General features: G+C 41.7%; 1 protein-coding gene across 8 annotated transcripts in view; it reads left to right on the top strand.

Moving 5' to 3' along the window:
- Positions 1-15,019, top strand: part of SMOC1 (SPARC related modular calcium binding 1) — a 140,745-nt gene that overhangs the window by 60,517 nt on the left and 65,209 nt on the right. For all 8 annotated transcript variants that reach the window (XM_033107274.1, XM_033107273.1, XM_033107270.1 and 5 more), the window contains exons 2-3: positions 3,349-3,514; positions 4,650-4,762. In XM_033107274.1, the coding sequence (XP_032963165.1) occupies positions 3,349-3,514; positions 4,650-4,762 (279 nt within the window). The remainder of the gene's footprint in view (positions 1-3,348; positions 3,515-4,649; positions 4,763-15,019) is intronic.

Here is a 15,019-nt window from a genome sequence, read left to right as displayed (position 1 = left end):
GGATCTGAGGGAGCCATAACAAAGGAAGAAGAGACACTTTAGAGGCTAGCTTTACTCTTTGCAGCCTCCTGTGTCCTGTAACTATCCAGAAGCCTTCGGCCAGTGCTTTGCCAGCCTGCCTCATTCAGCTGGACCTTTGGGCCCCAAGTTTTCCCTGGTGCACATTTGGTTGTAGGCTGGGAGTGCTGTAGAGGCAGGGAACCTGAGGTGGGGGTGGGAGAGACCCACCTCTCAGCCTCAGCGATAAGTTCTGAGGTGAAGCTAGGACAGGAAGCTGTGGACCACCTCTGCCCACCTGCATGTGGGAGGGAAGAGGAAAGCTCAGAGTCTGGGGGTGGTGAAAAGGCCCAGTAATCCCCTAGGGTGGCAGGAGCCTGGGAAGCCAGGCCTGTCCCATTGCACCCGCTGGTTCTGAGGTAATGCTGTGTGGGAAATGCTGTGGCAGAGATGCAATCATTGCACAAAGAATCAAGTGCCCAGCTAGGTGCTGGGGATGTGTTCACAGGCAGAAGAGACATTATCTGTGTCTTCATGGAGTTCTATTGTTAATCAAATCACACAAATCAATTTATCATCACAAACTGTGTGAAGGGCCATGAAAGAAAAGTGGAGTGTGAGAGGTTATTCCAGAGGGCCCCCTTTCTCACCTGTGAGAGTCAGGGAAAGCCTCCCAAAGGAGATGATGGGAGCTGAAATCTGAAGTAGGGATGGAAGGGAACGGAGAAGGAGCAGTGTTTCCAAAGGCCTGGAGGTGGGAGCAAATGTAGCTCATCTGCGAAATGGAAGGCAGGCCAGTGTGCCTAGCAGCGAGCAAGGTGGGGGCAGAGCAGTAAGCGCTGAGGCTGGAGAGGGGGCCCCGGGGTCGGAGTCTGCCAGGCCAGGAGACCATGTGAAGGTCTCCAAGGACAGCAGGATACCGCTCAAGGACTTTAAGCAAGGGCAACCTGAGGGACGCTGAGGCCAGAGATCCTGTGCAGGGCTGAGGTGTGGGTGACACTGCCCCTTCCCTCTATCCCGTCAGCTCATCCCTCCTGTGTGGCAGCCTGGGCAGTGGTGGGCTTCCTCTGGGCGTGACTCTACGTAGTATTGATTTTTATCCCAGAACACTAGACTCTGTCATGAGTCACTCTCAGGACATTTCCCTCTGGGCTTTGGACAGGACTCAGGTTGGACCCCTGAGGGTGGGAACCCTGGGGATCTGAAGAGAGGGCCACGTTGCGCTGTCCATCCTGACAAGGCCTGTGCAGTGGTGTCAGCCCTTGGCTGTTTCCTCTCTGTGCTGAACGGCCAGCACCCAGGCATGAGGTCAGGGTGGCGGCAGGGACTGGTTTTACAGCTGGGAGGCAGTCTGCTTAGTAGTGGACAGGCTTGGACTCTACGAATGTGTCCAGTAGGGGTGTGTGTTTCCAGTGCTCCCTTCATGAGAGTGGCACTGCCTCTGGACATCCCTCTGCTGTTCTGGAAAAGGGTCAACACGTTCTCCTCTTTTTTGCTTCACACAGAGGACCTGCAGATATATATGAAACGGGGGTTGTATTCACATGTTCCTTAAACCCTGTGAGGATTCCTTAAACCCTTGGTGTGATTCTTCAGTCAACTCTAGCATCACCGACGGCCAGATGTGTTCTCATGACACTGCCATGCATTATTGTGGGATATCTATTCCCTCAGCCCACATTGATGAAGAGCCTTAAGTGTGCCAGAGCTTTGCTGTTTGGGGGTGGATGAGAGAGGACCCAGCTCTCAAGGCCCATACAGTTTAAATGTGGGTCAGTCAACAGACGCTAAAGGATTGTATGGCCCAATTATTGTTTTCCAACTGTATTCTATAGTTGTTAAGAGGGGTTCACTGATAAAGGGGTTCATGGTCGAATAAGTTTGGGAGATGCAGCATCGTATATGCCCCTTGATCTGGTCACCCATTCCTGTGTAACAAACTACCACAAAAGTTAATGACTTAAAAGAACCATTTGTTATCTGTCACACTTCTGTGAGTTGACTGGGATCAGCTGGGCGGTTATCACTTGGGGGTTCTCACACAGTTCCTTCTTTTCATTTCTGTTAGTTGCAATCAGATGATAGCTGGGGTAGACTCATCTGAAGGCTGCTTCACTTACATGTCTCAGTATCTGGGTTGGTTGGGCGTTTCCATCTCACATGGTTTCTCCACAAGCTAACCTGGGCTTGCTCACAGCTAACCTGGGCGGTCTCAGGGTTGTCAGGCTTCTTTGGTGGCAGTTGGTTTTTCCCAGAGTGAGTGTTGTAAGAGGCCTGGGAGGAAGCTGTAAAGTATGAACTTGCTCAGAAGTCCCAAAACATCACTTCCATAGCATTTTGTTAGTCAAGCAAGTTACTGAGACCAGTCCAGATTCAAGGGGGAGGGAATTAGACTCCACAGCTCAATGGGAAGAGTAGCAAATAATTTGCAGCTATCATTAATTTACTGTACGTCTGGAAGATTCACAGTGCATAAGAGTGTATCCAAGGAGTCTGAGAAGTGTGGCAGTAAGGAAACCTGTATAACTCAGCATTTTCCAAACTGATTATTATTGTTATTTATTTATTTATTATTATTTTTTTTTTGTTACACCTCGCAGGGTGACTCTTTTTTTAAATTAAAGATTATTGGGGTGACAATTGTTAGTAACGTTACATAGATTTCAGGTGTACAATTCTGTAATACATTATCTATATCTCACATTGTATGTTCCCCACCCAGAGTCAGTTCCTTTTCCATCACCATGTATTAGATTATCGTTATTTTTAAAATCGGGAAATCCCTTTCTCATAAAGACCATTTAACTTGTATTCTGCTAGAAAGCAGTGAGCAGATATTAAAGGGTAATAGACTGGGGGCTTAATATTCCTTTATAATAAATAAAACTTTCCAAAGATGGAATTTAGAAATTGCTAGGGAGTTCCTAATTTGGGAAAATACCAAAATAGAGGACTCATGACCATCTGCACGGATGGAGAGGCTGAGTGTCCCAGTCGTGAAAGCTTTGATTTGATTTCTGGCCAATCTTGGTTCAGATTCACCACTTACGGCTATTTAACCTTGGGCAAGTTGCCTCACTCTAGGCTTCAGTTTCCTTATCCACAAAGTTGGTGGTTTCTATTTCATGGGGCTGCTGTGAGGATTAATGAGATCCTGCGTGTGAATTACTTAGTACAGGTATCCTCCTTGGTTAGACTTTGTGACTGCTCAGTTCCCTTCCACTTCTAGGGTTTAATAACCTTAGGTTTATTCTGGACTTGCTCAAGAAAACCAGTATTGTAAGTCATGGACTCATCCATATTTGTCTTGTAAAAGTAACCTCTATACCTTTTCACTTCTTTCCAACCTAGTTTCTCATAAGTGACCGTGACCCTCAGTGCAACCTCCACTGCTCCAGGACTCAACCCAAACCCATCTGTGCTTCCGACGGCAGGTCCTATGAGTCCATGTGTGAGTACCAGCGAGCCAAGTGCAGAGACCCGACCCTGGGTGTGGTACATCGAGGTAGATGCAAAGGTGAGTGTGTGCATCTCTGCCCTGCTGAGGAGAGGCACCTGGGCACCTCAGCTTCCTGTGTGTTACACTCCCCATCGGGGGAGCTCAGAATGAGTCTGTTTGTTTGATGTGCTATCCTAGTCCCCCATCCTTTCTACCAGGGAATATGAGGAGGACTGGTGCGTCTGAAAGAATGAGTATTTTTCTGTCTTTCACACACTGCCACCAGGCTAAGGCTTAGAGAGATGTGCTGCTATGTGGCTAGTGCTGTTTATTTTTATTTTGTAAATGGAGATGCTTAAAATGGCAAGGCATTATCGCTGGCTCCTGAATAGGGATTCCAAATTATTGGCCAACAGATATATTTTGTTTGGTCTGCTTAGATGTATAAAAATATTAAGAACATTTGAGACAACATTTAAAAATTGGGAGATTCAACACACAAATCTGGATTTTGGCATTTCTTATAAAAAATTGGAAGCTCTGGTAATCTGTGTTCCCACCCACATGGCAACACATGGCTAGAGCTGAGTAGCAGTTACCTCCTTGAAAGGGGAAACTGTTCTCCAGTTTGCCATAATCCTCAGCACTCCCTATGGTGCCCCCAAGCTGAATGCCATTCTTTGCATACCCAGTTCCCTTCTCTAATTTATGTCACTTTCCCACACCCTGTAAAGATTTGAGTTTGTGACCCTTGGATGGCTTAAAGCCATTGTGGGAAGCTAAGCAGGCTGTCCTACAGCCTCTGTCTTCCAAAGAAAGTGCTTGCAGTTCTTGAACTATAAAACATCTTTGAGGCCCCTTGGGTTCTCACATTTTTGAATAAACTCAGTGAAAAAATATAGAAGTGGAACATTTTTTTTCCCCTTGGGAGGGAGTGGGGGTACTTGGGAGAAAAAAATAAGCAGAACATGGTATAAATACAACAGCCCACTTTTCTAAGAGTAACATTAAAGAGGAAGTTGAGGCCAAGCGGCACTCACTAGCCGCTGACTGCCCTTGCGTCGTTGGAAAAGCCAGCGGTTGTGTGTGGGCCCCCCCACAGGCGGAGTGGTTTTCTCTCAGCGTTCCTACAACCAGGCAGCCATTTTGTTCCATAGTTCCTGTGTGGGATCCAAGTGAAGTATGAAATATGCTTGCTCCTCTTCTCTTTTAGACGCTGGCCAGAGCAAGTGTCGCCTGGAGCGGGCTCAGGCCCTAGAGCAAGCCAAGAAGCCCCAGGAGGCAGTGTTTGTCCCGGAGTGTGGTGAAGATGGCTCCTTTACCCAGGTGAGGACTTGGCCAGGTCTCTCAGGCCCATGGCCTGGACTGTGGCCGACGGGAGGTGCCTGAGAGCGGGAGGGCTGCTCAGAGCCCTGACTTTCTGGGAAGCAGCTGAGGGCTCTTTGACACCCTCTGTGCTACCTTCTGGTGCCTATGTTCCCCCTCCTGGACCCTCCTCGCTACCCATTGCCAGCTGGCAGTAGGTCTTGAAAAGGTGTATGGAAGTCTGAGCCAGGAAACTGGCATTGCTTGGTCCCCATCCTCCTTGCTGGCCGTCTCCATTTTTCTCTTCTGTCAAATGTAGGCTGATTATTTTTTCTTATCCCTGCCAATTTCCATGGGCAACCCTGGTATTCTCTTCACTGTTTATTGCTACCCCTCTGTGTTCCCCTCCTGCTTTCTCCTAGTCCTCAAACGAAGCAGTGATCCTTTAGAGTACAAACTGTACTGTAGTTCCTGGAGTGTGTATGTAGTGTGTGTATGTGTGTGTGTATGTGTGTGTGTGTGTGCGTGCGTGTGTGTGCACACACACATGTGCTTGCACAGTCATGTGTATACATGCACGCAGATTTTAAAATTTCTTTTCAGGCAGTCTCATCTGTCATCCTGCATGGTCTCGGCTTAGAGCTTTGTGTAAAAGTAACACTGGCTACGTTGATGTCGGCACAAACTGTTTCTAAAACACAGGCAGCACGGGACGATAGGGACAATAGGGTGTTCCTTCATAAGCTTTTAGGCTGGAGGTAGGGCCATAGCAGGGGGGAGGTGGCTGGATGAAGACCCTTCCTGATGAAAGTGGAGAAGGTCACGGGACAACGATGAGTCAGCATGGTTGGGGATGGTCCCGGTGCCTCAGCCCCCTTTGTAGAAGAGAACGGCATTTGGGAGACATCACTACCTTAGAGCTGGATGCAAGCAGAGGCTTCAGAGGTTTCAAAACTTCCCTGTAATTCTGAATCAACGGGGCAAAGGCTGTGAGCTGGCCTTTGGTCCCATAACTTTCAGGCTTCATTTCGGGGCTGGGCGCAGGGGATGGCTGATTTCAGGCTGACCCTGCTATGGCCAGAGTGGAAGTGCGGAGGAGTTGCGACTGGGCCTCACGTTTTTTAAAAGTTCCCAGCTGATTCAAATGTTAGCCCGTACTGAGGCCATGGCATTAAACTTGGGGGTGACCCTATGAGAGGTACTTTTATTCGTTTTCTCATTTAAGCTTCACCCCAGGCCTGTGAGGTAGGTGCTGTTATCCCCATTTATAGAAGATGCAACCAGAGTGGCCGAACTTGGATTCAAACTCAGCTCCCTCTAGCTCCAGAGACCTCTGTGCTCTGCTGTTCTCTGAACTGGCAGCTTTAAAGGAGACTCTGAGGTGTGGAATGGCAGAAGGCAGTCTAGTGCTGTAGTTAGTGCATGGATCCTGGAGCCACACTGCCTGAGCGTGACTCAGCCCCACCCCTTAAGCAAGCCACCGAACTTCTCTGGGTCACAATATCCTTACACAAAAAATGGAGATTATCTCCAATATCACATATAATAATAACCACTATATTACGCCTATTATGTTACTATTATTATTACTATTATTATTAATGAGTATTACTATAGCTTCCTTCATAAGGGTGTGATGAGAATTAAATGAGCTAACACATGTAAGACACTTGGAGCACGTAACTGTTGTATAAATGTACGTCATCATCATCATTACCCCATCTCTACTCTGGTTCTGCTACTCAAGTCTTCCCCAGATTTTATGGATGATGTCACTGAAGGAAAATAAAACCTTTGCTACACCTCCCCAAGTTTGAAAATTGATGAGATCCCTCATCGATGTTTTATTATTTATTGTGGTGAAAACAAAGCAGGTGATCTTTGTATATGGATTTGAAACCTCTCTGCTGAGAATTCATATATGAGAGAGAAAAGCAGACCTGTCTCAGTTGAGTTTGGGGCTGAGACGGGGGTAAAGGTAATGGGGAGGAGGCAAAAGCTTTTGTTTCTCCTTTCTCTAGGCTTGTGTAATCCTGAGTATGTTGCTTATGAGAACGGTTGACCCTTGCCCTCCTGGTTCTGAAGTGTTTGCTGCCTCGTGACAGACAGCTGCTGGCCAGCTTTTGTTTTGGCGAGGCCAGGCCAGGCCAGGTGGTGTTTGCTGGGGAGAGGAACTTCCAGATTAGTCAGGGCAGAATAGCTAAGTGAGAGGGCCCCTGAGGTTCAGCAAAGGTTGGGTAGACAGTCAAGAACCCTCATTGGTTTGACACACTAAACACTGCCATGTGTCTTCAGGCTCAAGGCTGGCTCACCCCTGTGGGCGGCCAGGCAGCCAGACAGGCGGCCTGTCCCCACTACAATGATTGAAATGGATGTGCTTTTCCCTTGATCAAAGACACTGCAATAACTTCACAAAATGAAGCTGCCTCTTTGAGTGTGCTTCAGTTGCGTTGACAGGCTGCCAAAAGACAATGAGACAAAATGCTTTTCTTCCTCCCCCAACCTCTGCTGTCACTTAACTGGACAATTTTTGTTTTTTAAGACCAAAACGCAGCGATCAGCTCTGTTGCTTTAATATTCTTTAGAATGTTGATATGCACGTATCTTGGTGTTGATAATATATTTTAGCCCTGTGAATTACTACAATAACACACTCTTGAAGTTTATGGAAGGAGTGAAGGGACCTGAATGGGAGTAGATTTATCTGCCGTGGGACACAGCTTGGGACCACATGACTGGATTGGCTTTAATGGGGAACACAATGGTCTTTGTTTTCTTCTTTGTTTTCCCTTGTCTTCTTCCCTCTGTACCTCCCACCCCAATGCACACAGCAGAGTGGTTGGTGCACATTATGTCACATTTGATTTTTAAAAACCTCGATACCTAGTCCATATCCCAGACCATTAAATAAAATTCTGGCAGTGGGACACAGGCACTGTGTGATTCCCAGCGCCCCAGAGGATGCCGTGTTAGGTCCAAGATGCGAATGGGCCCACTGTTGTAAGGCCGTCATCACTCTTGTTCTTGGTTGCGTCATTAGAATGTGGACTTCATGCTCTTTGGTGACTTGTTGAGTAAGGTAGGGGGCTGGGGGCTTTGTCCTCTACTGTGGCCTTATCTGTTTTCTCTTCTGGGTGTCAGGAATGTGACTCCTGACATCTGTTGTACCAAGTCCCCTGCCAAGCAGTTGTCCGATGCCCAAGCTTAATCATAGCCATAGAAGAAAGGTATTGGATCACCACCACCAGGAAATGTTGGCTGGAGCTTGTCAAGCTTGTACATCACTGAATAATGATAATGGTGACTCTTTATTGAGTGCTACTTGGTGCTAGGCACCGAGATTTACCCCCATTAATCTTCACGAGGACCTTTTGAGGTAGTTATTACTAACCCTATTTATAATGGAAATCTGAGTTTCAGAGGGGTTGAGGTCGTTAAGCTAGAAAGGATTTGTACCTAGTCCTGCCTAATTTCAAGACCTTAATTTTCTTTTATGCTACACAAGGGTCCTTGATGTAAATGTAATTCATTTTCATCACCATTGTTATTCCAGAAGTCCCCTCTTGGATGCTGTAGACCAATCAATCAAAAATAAATTTTAAAAAAAGATCCTTTTGATTATGGGAATTTTCAAATATACAAAAAAGTAGAAATAGTAATATAATGAACTCCATGTACCCATCGGCCAAATTCAACAATGATTGACATGTGGCTGATTCTGTTTCATCTTTATCCCATTTTCATCTCCCACCCCAAACTGGATTGCTTCAAAGCCAATCCCAGACACAATATTTTTTTCATCTCAGACATTTTGGAGCTCTGCTATGTTCTGGGCTGTGTGCTGGCTGCTATGGGGGAATTTGAGAAATGGCATGACTTGTACTTTCAAGGAGATTATATACAGAAAAGATAAGAAAACATATGATGAAGTAGCTAGTATTCAAGACCATATGTATACAACTGGTTATATTTCAAATGCTAATTTGGAATCCTGAGTGCACTTTATTGTTGTGAAAATATATACAAATTAAACAATTTTGAACGTAAAAAGATACTTTAAACAAAACTATAAAGCAAATGACATATACTAGCCTTAATGACAAAGGGCTAATGTTATATAAAGAACTCTTACAAATCAGAAAGAAAAAGATTCTAGTAGAAAAGTGGGCAAGAGATATCAACAAGCGGGTCACACAATAATAACAAATAGCCAATAAGCAAATATGAATGATGTCATTTTCCTTAGCAATTAAATAAATACAAACAAAAATAATGTGTTATTTTGCTTACCAAATTGGTAAAAATTAGAAAAAAGATTCAGGCTTGAGTGAAGGGAAAAGGCTACCTTCACATGGTAGTTGGGGAAGTAAATTGACACTGAGTTTTTATGGGATAATTTTGCAATATGGTTCAAAAGATTTTAATTGGGCCTACATCTTGAGCCTGAAATTCTACTGCTATAAATTTATTCTAAGGACATAATTTAAAATATCTGCAAATATGTAGCCACAAGGATTTCCATCTAAGTTCTGCTGATAGTAGCAAAAATTGGGAAACTACCTAAATATCCAACAATAGAGAATTGCTTAAACAAATTATGACATAGCCACAATATGCAGCTTGTAAAATACGGGTTATAGAGGCTTATTTTACATATATGTGTTTGGATGTATGTTAGGGACTTACTTAATCAAATAATTAAAGGGAGAACTATTTTCACTTTTTTCTAAATACAAAAGTTATATACACTTTGTAAAAAAATTCTAACAATACAGAAATACATAAGGTAGGAAGGTATAGCCAGTGATTTCATTTTCCTGAATTAGGAACAAGTAAGTCTATAACCCTCTAGATTTATTTTCTTTGTGTGCGTGTACTTATCATTATTTGGGAAAGAAATGGTATAATATCATATATCATTTTATAACATTTTCTTAAACAAATTATATTGTGGACTTTTTCTAGGTTACATATAACTCTACTTCAATTTTTAAATGGTTGCATTGTATTTCCTTGTATGAGTGAATGTACCATGAATCTGGGAAATTTGGGGATTAAATTTGTGGAAGGTGAAGATTGGGTCAGAAGGACATGCATTTTTTAAGGCATTTGATGCATACTACAAAATTGCCTTCCATATTGTTGAATAACAATGTTGTTGATTAATGGTTGTTATCAAATACATTCCCAAGCCTTTAAAATTTTTCGTGTAGATGGATTGTAGTTCTAATAATACTATAGAATATAAAACACCATTCGTAATGTTACTTCTATGTGAAAAAATGTATTATGTTTCCCATCTTTGAGCTCCATGTTCCAGTAACCGTCTTTCTTGATATAGCTGTCTGGCACTGACACTTTTCTCAGTTTTACTCCTAATCATTGTTCCACCACCAATGCACACATATACATATTCTTTTATTTCCTGGGTTTTTTTTTTTGTTTTTTTTTTTGCATGTAGAGGCCTGGGGAGCTGTACTTTCTACTTTGTGATGCCTTGTTCTGGAGTTGAACCACAAAGACAAAATGCTGTGGCTTTTTGGCAAAGACAGTGGACTTCCCTTGTCAGTATTTCTATAGTTCTTACTATTGTATTTGCCCAAACCTAGGGAACTACAACTTACTTCCTAAGTGCCTGGGCTTGAGCTATGGAGCAGGTCTTGATGTTTCTTTTTAGCTTCTCGCACCTGCTCGCCACCACAGTACAGAAATGTGCTTTTTGAACTCACCCCTGCAGGCCTGAGTTCTGTGTCTAGCTTGCCCTGGGAACACCTTTACCATCTGGGCCTCCCGCTTCCAGATGCCCAACAAGTATGGAAGGTATCGATGCTTTGCATGGACTGTGAGCCTTTGTTGGCCTCGGCTGATTAAACATGGGAAGGTTGGAGTTCTGAGCATCCTTATAGGGAGGAAGGGATTTATCTTATCTTCGATGAGCCTAGAGGTCCAAAAAGAATCCATAGGCTCAGAACATTCCAATACTAAGACCCTCGCTGCATCCATAAGCTAGAGTGTTCTTAGCTTCTCCAGCCATCAACAATTTTTTTTTTTTAATCCACACTGTTAAAAATCCAATTCCATCCTTTATGTATAGATGGCATAATGGTCAATAGACCCACTGTTGGGCAAATAGTTGCTTTTCTTTTTCCTTTTTTGTTAAGTGCTCAATAAACATATTATTATTGTTACAATTTGAATATCTACCATGTCCAGGGCATCTTAGTACTTGCTTTACATGTATTTTTCATTGATTTGCTTTTGTTCCAAACAACCAGATATTGCATGTGATAACTTATATAAAAATGCCCACTATTTAGCACATAATTGCAGTTTGATAAATGTTGGTTTTCTTCGTCTTCAGATCTCAGTTTGCTCAGCTGTAAAATGGGAGAGCTAGATGAGCTCTTCCAGAAGTCAGCAAACTGTGGCCTATGAGCTGGCCACTTGGTTTTGTTCTTTAAAATAATGGCTTTGTTGAAATAGAATACACATACCATAAAATTTACCCTTCTAAGTGCACAATTCAGTGGCTTTTAGTGTATTCACAGAGTTGTGCACTCATCACCACTATCTAATGCCAGACGATTTTCATCACCCAAGAAGTCCTGTACCTGTTAGCTGTCACTCCTCATTAGCCCCTCCCCTCAAACCCTGGCAACCACTAACCTACTTACTATTTCTATGGATTTGCTTATTCTGGATATTTCATATAAACGGAATCATACAATATGTATGTGGTCTTTAGTGACTGGCTTCATTTACTTAGCATAATGTTTTCAAGGTTCATCGATGTTTTAATACGAATCAGTACTCTATTCCTTTTTATTGTCAAATAATATTCCACTGCAAGGATATACCCCATTGTGTTTATCCTTTCACCAACTGATGGACACATGGGTTGTTTTCATTTCTTGGCTATCGTAAAAAAAGGCTATCGTAAACTATTGTTAGTGTTTGTGTGGAGGTATGTTTTCACTTTTCTTAGTGTATACCTAGGAGCAGAACTGCTGGGTTTTATAACACCACATTTAAGCTTTTAAGGAACGGACAGACTTTTCCAAGATGACTGCAGCATTTTACATCCCAACAGCAGTGTATGAAGGTTCCAATATCTTTACATCCCAACAGCAGTGTATGAAGGTTCCAATATCTTTACATCTTTGCAAACACCTGTTATTATCTGTCTTTTTTATTATAGCCATCTGGTTGGGTGTGAAGTGGTATCTCATTGTGGTTTTGATTTGCATTTGTCTAATGACTATTGACATTGAACATCGTTTCATGTGCTTTTTGGCCATTTGTATATCTTCTTTGGAGAAATGTCATTTCAGAACCTTTGTCCATTTTTAAATTCAGTTATTTGTCTTTTTATTATTGAGTTGTAAGAGTTCTTTATACATTCTAGATACACGATCCTGATTAGATATATCATTTATCAATATTTTCCCCCATCCTCTGGGTTGTTTTTTCACTTTCTTGATAATGTCCTTTATTGCATAAAAGTTTTGATTTTAACGAAGTCTAATTTACCTACTTTTAAAAAATATTGCTTGTGCTTTTGGTCTCATAGCTAAGAAACCATTCCCTAATCCAAGGTAACAAAGATTTACTCCTGTGTTTTCTTTCAAGAGTTTTATGGTTTTCACATTTACATTTAGGTTAATGATTTATTTTGAGTTAATTTTTATATATGGTGTGAGGTTTTGCATGTATATCCAGTTAGTTATCTCAGCACCATGTGTTGGAAACACTATTCTTCCCCTCCTTAAATTGTCTTGGTATCCTTGTTGAAAACCAGTTAACCACAACTGTGAGGGTTTCTTCCTGGACTCTCAATTCTATTCCATTGATCTCCATGTCTGTCTTTATGTTGGTGCCACACGCTCTTTATTACTATAGCTTTGTAGTAAGTTCTGAATCTTCTTTCTCCTTTTTTTTCTGTTTTATTTATTTATTTATTTATTTATTTATTGGGGTTACAATTGCTAGTAAAATTACGTAGATTTCAGGTGTACAATTCTATATGACATCATCTATAAATCCCATTGTGCGTTCACCACCCAGAGTCAGTTCTCCTTCCATCACTATATATTTGATCCCCCTTACCCTCATCTCCTACTCCCCACCCCCCTTACCCTCTGGTAACCACTAAACTATTGTCTGTGTCTATGAGTTCTTGTTTCTTCATTTGTTTTTCTTGTTCTTTTGTTGTTTTTGGTTTATATACCACATATCAGTGAAATCATATGGTTCTCTGCTCTTTCTGTCTGACTTATTTGGCTTAGCATTATAATCTCAAGATCCATCCATGTTGTCACAAATGTTCCTATATCATTTTTTTTTACCGCCGAATAGTATTCCATTGTGTATATATACCACAACTTCTTTATCCATTCATCTATCGAAGGACATTTTGGTTGTTTCCATGTCTTGGCCACCATAAACAAAGCTGCAATGAAAATTGGAGCACACGTGTCTTTATGTATAAATGTTTTCAGGTTTTTTTGGGTAGATACCCAGTAGAGGGATTGCTGGGTCATATGGTAATTCTATTCGTAATTTTTTCAGGAACCTCCACACTGCCTTCCATAACGGCTGCACCAGTTTGCATTCCCACCAACAGTGTATGAGGGTTCCTTTTTCTCCACAGCCTCTCCAACACTTGTTACTATTTGTCTTGTTGATGATAGCCATTCTGAGTGGGGTGAGGTGACATCTCATTGTGGTTTTTATTTGCATTTCTCTGATGATTAGTGATGTTGAGCATTTTTTCATATGTCTATTTGCCATTTGTCCTCTTTGGAGAAATGTCTCTTCAGGTCGTCTGCCCATTTTTTATTTGGGTTGTTTGTTATTTTGTTGTTGGGTTGCATGAGTTCCTTGTATATTTTGGATATTAGCCCCTTATCAGAGGCACTGTTTGCAAAAATCTTCTCCCATTCAGTTGGTTGCCTCTTTATTTTGTCGATGGTTTCTTTTGCTGTGCAGAAACTTTTAAGTTTCATATAGTCCCATTCGTTTATTTTAGCTTTTACTTCCCTTGCCTTTGGAGTCAAATTCATAAATTGCTCTTTGAACCAAAGGTCCATAAGTTTAGTACCTATGTTTGCTTCTATGCAGTTTATTGTGTCAGGTCTTACGCTTAAGTCTTTGATCCATTTTGAATTAATTTTGGTACATGGTGACAGATAGCAGTCCAGTTTCATTCTTTTGCACGTGGCTATCCAATTCTCCCAGCACCATTTATTGAAGAGTCTGTCTTTTCTCCATTGTATGTTTTTTGTTTCTTTGTCAAAAATTATCTGTCCATATTTATGTTCTATTCCATTGGTCTATTCCATTGGTCTATGTGTCTGTTTTTCTACCAATACCATGTTGTTTTGATTATTGTAGCCTTGTAGTACAAGCTAAAATCAGGGAGTATGATACCTCCAGTATTGTTCTTTTTTCTTAAGATTGCTTTGGCTATTCGGGGTCTTTTGTGGTTCCAAACAAATCTGATGATTTTTTGTTCTATTTCTTTAAAAAATGCCTTTGGGATTTTGATGGGGATTGCATTAAATCTGTATATTGCTTTGGGTAATATGGCCATTTTAACTATGTTGATTCTTCCAATCCATGAGCAAGGAATGTCTTTCCATTTCTTTATGTCTTCTTCAATTTCTTTTAAAAATGTCTTATAGTTTTCAGCATATAGGTCTTTTACATCCTTGGTTAAGTTTATTCCTAGGTATTTTATTCTTTTTGCTGCAATTGCAAAAGGAATTGTTTTTTGTATTTCTTTTTCTGAGATTTCATTGTTAGTATATAAGAATGCAGTGGACTTTTGTAGGTTGATTTTGTAGCCGGCAACTTTATTGTATTTGTTGATTGTTTCTAATAGCTTTTTGGTGGAGTCTTTAGGGTTTTCTATATATAGCGTCATGTAATCTGCAAAGAGTGACAATTTTACTTCTTCATTCCCAATTTGGATGCCTTTTATTTCTTTCTCTTGCCTGATTGCTCTGGCGAGGACTTCCAACACTATGTTGAAAAGCAGAGGTGATAGGGGACAGCCCTGTCGTGTTCCTGAATGTAGAGCAAAGGGCTTCAGTCTTTCACTGTTAATTACGAGATCAGCTGAGGGCTTGTCATATATGGCCTTTATTATGTTAAGGTATTTTCCTTCTATACCTATTTTATTAAGTGTTTTAATCATAAATGGATGTTGTATTCTTGTCAAATGCTTTTTCTGCATTAATTGATATAATCATATGATTTTTGTCCTTTATTTTGTTT

This window comes from Rhinolophus ferrumequinum, chromosome 6, assembly GCF_004115265.2.
Source record: "Rhinolophus ferrumequinum isolate MPI-CBG mRhiFer1 chromosome 6, mRhiFer1_v1.p, whole genome shotgun sequence".
NCBI classification, from domain to species: domain Eukaryota; kingdom Metazoa; phylum Chordata; class Mammalia; order Chiroptera; family Rhinolophidae; genus Rhinolophus; species Rhinolophus ferrumequinum.
This window is presented reverse-complemented; position numbering and strand designations above follow the sequence as displayed.